We start from the raw sequence: 12071 nt of genomic DNA, 5'->3' as shown, positions 1-12071 counted from the left end.
TTCATTAAACTAAATGATTTTATTATTTACATTCACTTAATACTTAAAACATACTACATCCGTCCCAATTTAATAGTCCACCTTTCCTTTTTCTTCTGTCCCAAATTAATAGTCCACTTCCATAAATAGAAAAGAATAATTTATTAAAATACTTTTATATCCTTGTTTTATTTAAGTAAGACAAAAGTATAGGTAAAAAATAATGGGTAAAACTGGAAAATAGGGAAAAAGAAGATAAAAAGTACATGTGACAGTCACTTTTTCTTAAACTGTGTGTTTTTTGTCTGTGGACTATTAAATTGAGACGGAGGGATTATTATTAAGGTAGGTGATCCGTACATCACCTTATTTTTGCCATACACCACCAAAATAATTATTTGGACATTTTTACCCTTCCTTCTATTCACCACCAACTCTTCTTAACTTCTCAAAGGAAGGGTAGAAATGTCTAAATAATTGTTTTAATGATGTATGGCAAAAATAAGGTGGTGTACGAATCAACTCCCTGTTATTAAACTGTTTTGTTTGAATAAATTTGTAATTTCATGGATAATTTTAAGTATACGCTATATTTCTTCCCACGGGGCATCTCTGTATGTGTCCACCCATTAAAAAAGCCATCCCATTCACTCATTACTTGGAATGCATAATAAATCTACACACAATTCAAACACACACACACACACAAAAGGTCTTTTCATCAACACATAAACACTCCACAATCCATAATCAATACACAAAAATGAAATTTCCATCACCAAAACTCACCAAAAAAACCACTTATTCCACATCTAATGAAAGCTGGGGAATGGGCTTCTTCTTAGTACTCTTCCCACAAGATCATCACAATTTCAAAACACACACTATCAACACCTTCAAACAACACACACATAATTCTTCACACATCATTTCAAAAGCTCAATACACACTCTCTGTTTGTGCTCTATTAATTTTCACTACTCTTCTTTTATTCACACTTGCCAGTTTTGAACCCAATCACAAATTCATTAACAAATCATCTGATTATAACTACCGTCGACACCTTTATGAATCACACCGAAATTTACACCTTCAAAAACACACACCTGCGCTACAGCGTTTAGGTACGTTGTATTCACGAGGTACTACACCGATGAACGACGTCGTAATTTGTCACGTGACCGAGTCCGTGACTTTATTACACCTTAAAACTTTCTTACGTGCATTTCATCGCTCCGGTTTGTTTTCCAAATCCGACGTCGTTTTTATCTTTCCGTCGTTCACAACGCCCGAGTCTTTCGATAATGTAATTCGAGACGAAACAAATTTGTTCATCGAACTCACCCGTAGCATCTCGGATTTCAACATGAGTTTCGACGTCACGCAGTTTTCAAAATCAGGTAAATTGGAAAAATCAGAGCCGATTTGGGGTCGAAAAAGTAAAATCAGTTCGAATTCAAATTCAAACTCGAGTAGTGTCGGTGAAACTGAGTTGACTCGGCCGTGTTATGGATCAGTGGTGGGTTTTGGTGTCGGTGAACTTGACCCGGAGAATTCGTTATCCGGGTTTTTTGAATATGTTCCAATGAGCATTAGAAGATGGGCGTCGTACCCCATGATTTTAGGGCGTCTTCGTAGAAACTTCAAGCACGTGATTTTAATTGATGTAAACGAAGTTTTACTGCTCGGGGACCCTCTTTTTATATTAAAGAAACAGAACCCCGAGACAGTATTTTTGTCATCAATGACTAAACATAATCGTAAAGTGCCTGTAAAGCAAATAATAAATTCTTCAGTAATAATTGGTGGTGCGCGGGGCGTCAGGCGGCTATCGGCCGCAATGTTGATGGAGATTGTTAGAGTAGCGATTCATGATAATAAAAAGAAGATGACTCGGTTGACTCATGTAACCGAGTCGGTGCTTCTGAGTCGAATTGAGAGTAACGAGTTTGTTCAGAAGAGTATTAGACTTGTTGACTCAGGCGAGTTGATACATGAAGCGAGTTTAAGTGGGGTGTGGTTGGTAAATCAAACAATTGTACGACGAAATAGCAAATTAGATATTGAATTCATGAAGTATATTTGTTCATTTACAATAGAAGCTTCGGTTTATAGTGATTGTCAAAAGGTACAATCTTTATAGCGTATACTGGTATATTTACTTTGTAATTAATTTTTTTGATACTTAATAAACGAAAATACTTATAGTATCTAGTGTAGTGGTTAAGGCTAATATCCGTTCAAAGTACTATTATTATAAAAGTATAACGTTTTACGTGAAAATATGAAATGCTACTATTGTTTGATAAGTGTTTAGATCAAGGTTGCAAAAGATATGAGACTTGGGTTTGAGACGGTCTGGTCCTAAAAAGGTCGAGCGGTTCGAGATGGGGTCGAGATGGACGTTGACCAAAGCTGACTTTTGAATATATAATATATGTATATATGTTACATATTTTAAAGTCAAAAGCTTTAATTGACTAATTTGTACCCATAATCGCTATCACCATTAATTTAATACAAAAAGTTTAAACTAAAATACGACAAATTTGACCGATTCTACCGACTTTCTGGTTTTTTCAAATTTTGACAAACTTTGACCCGATCCCCGTTGACTGTCATATTAGACGGTTTTCTTCGAAACGGGACGGGATAGTCACCAAACCGTCGCATCGGGCGTTGACTGTCATATTAGACTTTCTGGCTTTTCCAAATTTTGACCGTTGACTGTCATATTAGACGGTTTTCTTCGAGACGAGACGGGGTAGTCACTAAACTGTCGCAGCGGGTGTCGCAACGGCTTGAGACAGGGTCTTTTGCAACACTGGTTTTGATATAGATAAATAAAAGAGAAATTGAGATGTGGAATGTTTAAGAGAGTATATCGAATTTTAATGATTCAAAATAATTTTCTTGTCGTTCAGAATTTTGTTTCATTTAAAAGTTGCAATCACTCAATTTTATCAAATCATCGTTGAATAATCAACTACAATCAATTAACAGTCTGAATAACTATCCTTTTATTTTAGTATATATTTGAAATTTTGAATTTGAATGAACATACAGATCCCTAAAAATTCTTGAATAAGTTTTACCCCGTAACATTTGTTAAAAATAATACTCCTATTAATTATAAAGATTAGATTTGAAAACCTTTGAGGGAATAAAAATTGGTTAGTAATCAATGCTAGGTACGGTAAGTCTTATTATTTAATTAAAGGAAAACTATAGAAGAGTGAATGTTTGACAAAAAATTACTCAACTTGTTACAACTCTTAATTGAATGTTGATTTGCTTTTGTTAATCAAGCCACAATTGAAAAGCTGAATTTAAATGGGAAACGACAATTGCTCCTTTCACTATATACGTTTAATTATCTTCTTTTTTCTGCAAAAACTTAAAAATAAAAATAAATAAACGTATAAGGTTTTCTTTTAAATGACATGAGTATCTACAACAGTGTTATAAAGGTCGGCCGACGTGGCGAATGCAGCGTTTTTTGGGTTCTCCGTCTCGTTTTTCGGAAAATGACTCAAAAGACGGTAAAGCTAAAAATTCGGTCAAAGTCTGTCAAAGACAATTAAAGTTGGTCAAAGTCGGTCAAATCAGTCAAAGTTTCATCAAGATCTTATCTGTTTTAAAATTAGGGTTTGTTTTCATTTTTTGAGCCGCTCTTTTCTCTGTGTCCTTTCTGATTAAGTACTCGGTAACATTAATTGAGTTTAAAGTTCGATTGTTTATAAATTCAAGTTCTTATTTAAAAAATTTATGGTACACAATCAACTATTTTTTTATACATACATATACATTTAAGAAATTATGAATAAAGTCAACGTTGGTCAACGTCTGATGCGTCCCCGACGCGTCCTTCATAGGCCTTGACCGATGCATCCCCGACTCGCGACTTTTACAAACTTGATCTACAGCATAATTGAGTTTTTCCATAAACGTTTTCGACCCTGTATAAGGTTATTCAAAGGTATATGCTAGTAACTATAGTATCCGAAACTTATTGTGAGAATCCAACTTTAATCACTATGCTAATGCTAATGCCAACTTATTGTGAATTAATCATTGTAATTCCTAGCATCTTGCTAGTTTTTATTAGTAATATAATATAATTATTATTGCCTTTCAAAAAAAAAAAAATCACTATGCTAATGCTAATTTGACATATGTATAATTACATATAATTGTATGTGTATAAAAATAATTGTAGTGTATAGCTCTCATTTAGGGTTAAATAAAAGAGAGAAAGTCACGCATAGAATGTGATAGATTAAAAGAATACGCGTAAGGGAGCATCATTTATTATAAGCACGTGAAATGGTTTTCCACCAACTACATTTTGCTTTTAAATTTCTATTTTCTACACCTTTTTATTCCCATTTATTCTCGTGAGGAGCCCCCTACTTTTTAACGACCCTAAACATGATGATTCCAAATTAAACCTTTTTCTCAACCATAATTCTTTTACCATTTTCAGTTAAGAGTGATGCTCTTATGAGTTTAATAAAAATAAAAGGAATTAAGAAATTAGGCGATTTCCATGATAACTTTTGAATGAATTTAATCTTATTGGTTAGAAATCATAAATACTTTTATCGTAATGTAATACATAAAAATGAATAAAAAAACAAATATAAATAAAATTACTATGATTTATTATAAATGACATCTTTGTGTTGATTGCCGGTTCATGACTTAGGGCCTGTTTACTTATGACTTAATGGGCTGTATTGAGCCAACTGATTATTCGGTCAAAAATCCATGCCGTTTACTTTCAACTTTATCATTAATTTTTGCAGACCAAAAGCCTTTCTGGGACAGTCCAAAAACCTCACTACTATCCATATAGCTACCTTTATTCTCTAAACTACCATTACTACCCTCACCATCTCTTTTATACACCATATTTCTTTCATCTTCTTTCATAAAACAATGGAGTAATACGCATCTTGTGAATAAATCGGCAAACCTTACCTCCAACAATGACTCTGGCGACCACCATCACAGTTCCGACAACCACCGCCACAGTTCTGGAGACCACCACCACAGATCTGACGACGACCACCGCTGCTGCTGCTCGGAAAACAACCGTCTGATATATGTGACTTTATGCTAAAATTAAACTAGTAATTACCATTTTAAATATCATACAAACCTATTTTCATCTTTAATTTATTCATCACAGGTCTGTGAAATTTATTTATTCGATTTATATTGCATATTATTTTGTCATCGTATGACCCAGAACTATACCGAAGAATGTAACTATTGACTAAAAGGAAGTTTAATAAAGAATTGAAGTACTGGTTTAATTTGTTTTTTATTTTTTTTTTATATGGAACCTGGATTTTATTTGTTACTTGGAAATGTATAGAACATAAATTTGTTTGTAAATTAAAAAGAAAATGATCTTTGAGCATAAGGGCAAAATAGTAATTTTTAATGATCAGTCTTTTTATTCAGCACAAAAAGTAAATAACATTATATATTCACTATTACTACATATAGTCATTCAATATCCATACTGACATCTTTATCTATATGTGACTTAATGAAAAAAAGAGTAAACAGACCCTTAGCTATCAATTAATCATTGTATTATGTTTTACTTTCTTCAATCAATCGTGTACAATAATATACATATACATATACATATATAATATATATATAAGTATATTTATTTCTTGTAACATAATGACTCCTATGAATCGAGTAGGAGTTAACAACAAAGCATCAAACATCAATAACATATTTCTTTAAAGGTCAAATGACCCGAAAAGGTTATCTAAGTTACTCAATTTAACAATAAAGGTAACTTTCAATTTGCTTAAGCCCGAAAAGATTACGATTTTTAATTTGGTCATAGAAAAAGACTACGATTTGAAAAAGTGTGAAATTGAAGTAATCATCGTAAAATTCATTAACGATCGTTAGTAAAAAAATACATGGTTGGTCCCTGAAATTTAGTAAAAAATTGCACCGAACGTCCTCTTTATCATCTTAATTGTCATCTTCATCAAGTATGATTCTCAACAACTAGTGAGCATCAATTCATGATCCTATATCAAAACCGAAGCCTCATTGATCATCATATAATGAATTACAACAACAAACCAAGTGAATTCGTTGAGTTTTTTTACACAAACCTAAACTCAAGATTTTGAGGTCTCTGGATCAAAGCAGTTGTTGTAAGATAAATTGATCAGCGTATTGTGTTCCTTAATACTCAATTAATTCAACTTCGTTATGCTTCAAATCCGACTAGATAACATCTCAGCGATCTAGATCTCAAAGTCAATGATTGTTCATCTTCGGTCAATGAATCAATTAGAACGAGTTACTGATTTTCAGAGGTTCAAATCAATCATCGAGCATTCAGTGAACATATTCAAGCAACTTTCGTGTTGATTTCATTATCTAAATAGATCTAGTTTTCAAATTTCAAGTTCATATGATGAACCGGCCCTGTTCATCGAACTTTTCAGAATTTTTTTTGATGTTTTAGTGTATGATTCTTCACAAACTCCGTTCTTCGCCACCTAAGGATGCTATTCCAATCGATTTTGTGCTTTAATTTGTTCATAGTTTGGCTCTGCAAAGTTGCAGATGATGAAGATAATGAAGATCATAAATAGGATTTTTTGTGTAACTTTTTAAGAAACTTCAGGGACCAACCGTGTATTTTTGACTAACGATCATTAATAAATTTGACGATAATTACCCCAATTTCTTACTTTTTCAAATCGTAGTCCTTTTCCGTGACAAATTAAAAATCGTAATCATTTCGGGCTTAAGCGAATTGGGGATTACCTTTATTATTAAATTTGGTAATTTAGGTTATCTTTTCGGGCCATGTGTCCATGTTATTTTTTTTTTATTGAAGTCGGATACTAATACATGTTTGTCACAATTATATATCTGTTCTAGTTCGAGTATTAAGACTTTGAACACATTTTAGAAGGAACACATGCATAGTATACTGCTAATCGCCTAATAGGTGATTTTTTGATGACTTTTTACTTTAATATATTGTCATCTTTTAGTATATAGTTGGTGAAAGATGACGAATATGTTACTTATTTCTCATAAATTTATTTTATGTCATTACTACAATCAGTCATTGTATAACCAATTTGTTCACATCATCTAATACAACCAGTCATCATATAACCAATTTTGTTCAAACAAACTATAATGACCTCATAGCACCATATAGTGCCTCCACTCTCAATTGTTAACTTTCGTAACATCGTCACTAACATTTTCTTTTTCTTAAAAATAATCCATTACGCCTAATTAAGCCTTAATAAGTCATTATCTTGCACCACCGAAGCCTTGGCTTGAGTGGTATGGTGTGAGATTCAACTTGGGGTACCAACTCATGTTCGATTCTCACTTCAAGCAGGAGTTTCTAACATTTAACGGTACCGCCAACATTAATGCGATTTGGGAAGGTCTTAGGGCATTTCCCAATCTTTGATGGTACTACCAACATCGTCGCGAATTGAGTTTCCTCCTAACGTGTGTGTGGGTGGCATATGATCGCGAAGGTGATTAAGTCCTCTCTAGACTCTAGTGATGCCAATCGTTCGGAAAAAAAATGTGTAGTAAGTCATTATCTTGGTAAGTAGTATTAGTTCGTTTTATATATATCAATATCAATGCTTATTTTAAGAAAAGTTCATAATGTTCTGCCTAATTCGCTTTAGAACCCTAGTTTAGTTCGGACACGACAAGTACATTTCAAAAGTTTAAAATATTTGTTACTCAAATCTGGTCGTATGCTTATGAGTCGAAGTTAAGCTAGTTCATTATTGGGGATCCATATGTAGCTCTACAAAATAATAAACTTGGATCAAACTATAAGTGAAACTCAAACTACTCAATATATATAAAGTCAAAAGAGGAACATCCAACAAGTTAATTGATGTAAATTAAATTTTTTTGTTATCATAATCAACTGTTTATTTAATGCAACTACAACTACATTACAAAAAGTTATTTTGGACTTTTTAAGCTCATTTAGCCTCGTCACATTATTGAAATAGAAATTTAAAATAAAAATAGACACGAAGATATAAATCTCATAAATAGATTCTTCAAGTTTCGACCGACACTATCTAGCTCCCACCACACCATATATTACTCTACTAGGCTTTACTATTTCAAACAATGATTCTGCCCGTGTAACTTATATTGTATATTTAGTATACGTAGTACCAGTGGCGGATCCAGGAAAATTTTTCACCGGGGGTGAATTTTTTTTTTAAAACGTAGGGAATTTTTTTTTGCAGAATATAGCTGTTTTGGGGCAAAATATAGAGTTGTTTGAGAAAACTTTTAAGGTTTTTGGGCAAAATACGAGTTTTTGGGGCAAAATATGAAGGTTTTGGGGCAAAATATGAAAGGTTTGGGGCAAAATTTTTTTTCCACCGATGGCAAAATCGAAAAACCGAAAAAATTTGCACTAAAATTTCGAGATCCACCGGGGGCGGGCGCCCCCCCTCTTAATACACTGGATCCGCCAGTGCGTAGTACTATTTTTTTCCAAAAAAAAAACCGAAAGCTATACTAATTAAAACAACACAAAAACATACAAAACATTACAAAGGCCTAACTTACTTTTTTTTTTTTTTTTTTTGTGAAAATAAAAATTCTATTAAACATCACCAATCGAATGTTACAGAGTTACATAGGTGAAGACAACATATAAGTGTTGCTTCACGCGAGTCTAATGTCTATAACTACAAACAACCGAAATGTTAAGCTAAGAGTACAAAAAGATAAGAAAAAGTATGGCTAGTAGTTAACCCACACCCGTGCGAGTATTGGATGACAAAACGGAGAATTTCGAGTTTATTAACCATTGATGCCATTCGAGCCTCGATTTTTTCATTCTTTTGGAGATCCATTGAAAACTTTTTAGTTGAACGTCGTTAAATATAGTGGATGTATCCTAGGTGCCTTTGCGAAAAACTTTATAATTACGATTCTTCCAAATAGTGTAAGCACATATCCATTTCGATGCTTGCCAAACTTTTCTCCCCGAGACTGATTTAATATTTGGATTATCGTCTTTAAATATGTAATCAATGTTGATAATGGACTCGTTAGTAAAACCCCACCAGCGAAGAAAAGCATCCCAAAGTGATATTGAGTGTATGCATTTGACAAGAATATGTTCTACCGATTCCAAGTCGTTATCACATAATGGACATCTAACGGTATCAAGATCGAGCCTTCGTTTGTCAAGTTAAAATCTAACCGGTAGTCATTGAAGCCGAGCTCTCCAAACAAAAATACCTACTTTAAGTGGGACTGATGAGTTGTATAAGGTATTAATCGACTGTGAAGAGGGCTAAAAAAGTTGCAGGTCGATGATGTTGGAAAACTTTTTAGTTCTAAAAATGCCACACGAATCATGTGACCATGACCAACTGTCCAATCTATCAGTTAAAGAGACATTTGCCAACAGATTAGATAGATTTTCAAGATCGCCAAGTGCACGTCCCCTTGGTGGTTTTGTCCATTCCCAAGCAAATCTTTCTCCATCCGAAGCATTAAACAACTCTTTAACCGAAATATACCAGATTCCGTTAAATAGAAGAGACTTTTAAATCTGTCTTTGAAGCGCGCATCTCCGATCCAAGAATCAGTCCGGAATTGTATAGTGTCTCCATTACCCACGGATTACAAAAAAGAATTGGAAAAGTTCAAGCCGAGGCCATCGATTTTAGTTACTATTTTGATAATGTTGTATTGCAACCACTGTTCCTACAATTAGACACGGAAAACCCACCTTCCCTTTCTATATAAACTGGTAATAACTTTAACCCAAAGAGTGTTTGTTTTTGTCTTAAAGCGCCATGCCCATTTTCCAAGTAAAGCGAGGTTTTTAGCAATCAATGAACCAATGTTTAAACCACCATAATCAAAGGGTAAAATAGTTTGATTCCATTTAATCCTGTTTAGTTTTTTACCCGACCCGGAACCAGCCAAAAAAAATGTACGACGAAAAGTTTTAAGTGAATTGATAATACCTGCAGGAGCATGATATAAAGAGAAGTAATATAGTGATATGCAAGTGAGTACCGATTTAACAAGAGTTAGCCTTCCAACGAACGAAAGTGATTTAGCTTTCCAATCTGAGAGCGTCTTTTTTATTTGTCAATGACCGGGTGTCAAAAAGTTGCTTTCTTAGACACAACCCCAATGGGTAAGCCCGAGTAAGTGAAAGAAAAATCGTCGGCTTTGCAACCACACTTAAGAGCAATGGTCTCAAGTTCATTTTGTGGAATTTCCACACCAAAAATGCTACTTTATGAAAATTAATCTTTAGTCCAAATAAATCTTCAAAGCACGTAAGAATTTTCATGGTGTTGGATATGTTTCTCCAGCTCCACTCCCCAAATAATAAGGTATCATCGGCATATTGTAAGTGTGAGATCGAAACTTTATCGTTACAAACATTGACACCTTTGATTTTTCCTGCCTCGATTGCACGTTTGATCAAAATAATTAAGCCTTATGCTGCAATTATAATAAAAAAGGAGAAATTGGATCCCCTAGCGTACACCTCTCAACAGATTATTTTTAACCCATTTGTCCTCGAAGACCATACACCTCATTATTTCTAACAAAAAATTCCAGTTGATGCAATCAAACGCTTTCTCGAAATCTACTTTAAAGATGAAGCCTTTCTTTTTTCGATTTCTTAAGTCATCAATAAATTCATTCGCAATAAGTACACTATCAAGAATAAATCGTCCTTTCAAAAACCCACTTTGTTCAATACCAATAACCTTATGTGTGATGCCCCGTACAAAACCATCGTGTGCGAATCATCAACAACAGGATCATTACAAGGTTAAGTACTATATGCTGTAATAAAAGAAGTTGCATTCACGATAAAAAGGTGACGTCATAACCGACATCAAATGTTTTACACCAACAATATGCTTCTACGAATAGCAAGCATGAATAAATGTATGTGACCCTTAGGTCGTTACAAAACATAGTTCAAATGTATTAAAGTTTGAATGCAGTTAAACAGTTCATGCGGTGATAACACTAGAGCAGCGGGTGTCTACGGCAAGACTAGCACGACAGCGGAAGCAAATAACCTTAAGCACCTGAGAAAAACATGCTTAAAAACGTCAACACAAAGGTTGGTGAGCTATAGTTTAAGTATAACAGTATGTAAGGTAGGCCACGAGATTTCAGTGCTACAAAGAGTGTTTCAAAACAGTATGATAAAGTATATGTTAACCGTGGGCACATGGTAACTAACTTAATGTTTATACCCCCTGAAAGTACACTTGGCAAGTGCGTATGTCTACGAAGTATTAAACACTCGTTAAATGCTAGCGCTACTAGCCCGAGTGGGGATGTCAAACCCTATGGATCCATATCTAAGATTCGCGTTAACGGTTCAAAAACCGATGATTAAACGTTACCGAGCTAAAGGGAATGTTTATGCCGTTGTATAACCCACACATATATAAAGTTTAAGTACTCGTGCCTAGTATGTAAAACATAAAATCCGCATGTATTCTCAGTTCCCAAAATAAGTTAAAGTAAAAAGGGAATGCTATAACTCACAATGATAAAGTAGCGGTAAAGTATGACTCGGAAAGTAAGCAAGTAATGAAGGTTGTCCAAACGGGTCCTCAACCTAAGTCAAATAGTACTAAGTCAGTAAATCATCCGAATAGGTTTAAAAGTATGTAAATAAGGTCTTAAGGGTCATCATCATTCATCATTTAACAAAAGGTGTAAAGTAAATCTCGTTCATGAAAGTAGTTTAAAACAAAGGCTGACTTCGATCAGTCACCACGACCTCTACCCTTATTGAATTAAGGTGAGACCAGTGGCCATGGATTCGTATATGAGTCCTTTAAGTGTGGTAAAATTTACAGAAGCAAACTCGTCTTCGTTTGACCGTGGCGACGGTCTAAGTGCGAGTAGGTCAGAAAGTTTTGCACAACGTTAAAAGGACATAGTGACGATCGGAGGGCCATAAATCCTAAATCGTAACTCGGATTAAGATGAGTCCTATATGAAAAATTATCTACTCGAAAAGA

The 12071-nt window shown here is 34.1% G+C and overlaps 1 protein-coding gene across 1 annotated transcript; it reads left to right on the top strand.

Annotated features, from left to right (window-relative positions):
• The first annotated feature begins 696 nt into the window (after positions 1-696).
• Positions 697-2297, top strand: LOC139898703 (uncharacterized). Its single transcript, XM_071881462.1, has one exon. The coding sequence runs from the start codon at positions 743-745 to the stop codon at positions 2120-2122; it is 1380 nt and encodes a 459-aa protein (XP_071737563.1). The 5' UTR covers positions 697-742; the 3' UTR covers positions 2123-2297.
• Positions 2298-12071: the final 9774 nt, after the last annotated feature.

Source organism: Rutidosis leptorrhynchoides, chromosome 3 (assembly GCF_046630445.1).
Source record: "Rutidosis leptorrhynchoides isolate AG116_Rl617_1_P2 chromosome 3, CSIRO_AGI_Rlap_v1, whole genome shotgun sequence".
NCBI classification, from domain to species: domain Eukaryota; kingdom Viridiplantae; phylum Streptophyta; class Magnoliopsida; order Asterales; family Asteraceae; genus Rutidosis; species Rutidosis leptorrhynchoides.
Note: the sequence above shows the minus strand (reverse complement) of the source record. Positions and strands in the feature narration are given on the sequence as shown.

Excerpts from the sequence above, each read along its gene's own strand:
- LOC139898703 (XM_071881462.1), top strand. The coding sequence starts at position 743 with ATGAAATTTCCATCACCAAAACTCACCAAAAAAACCACTTATTCCACA.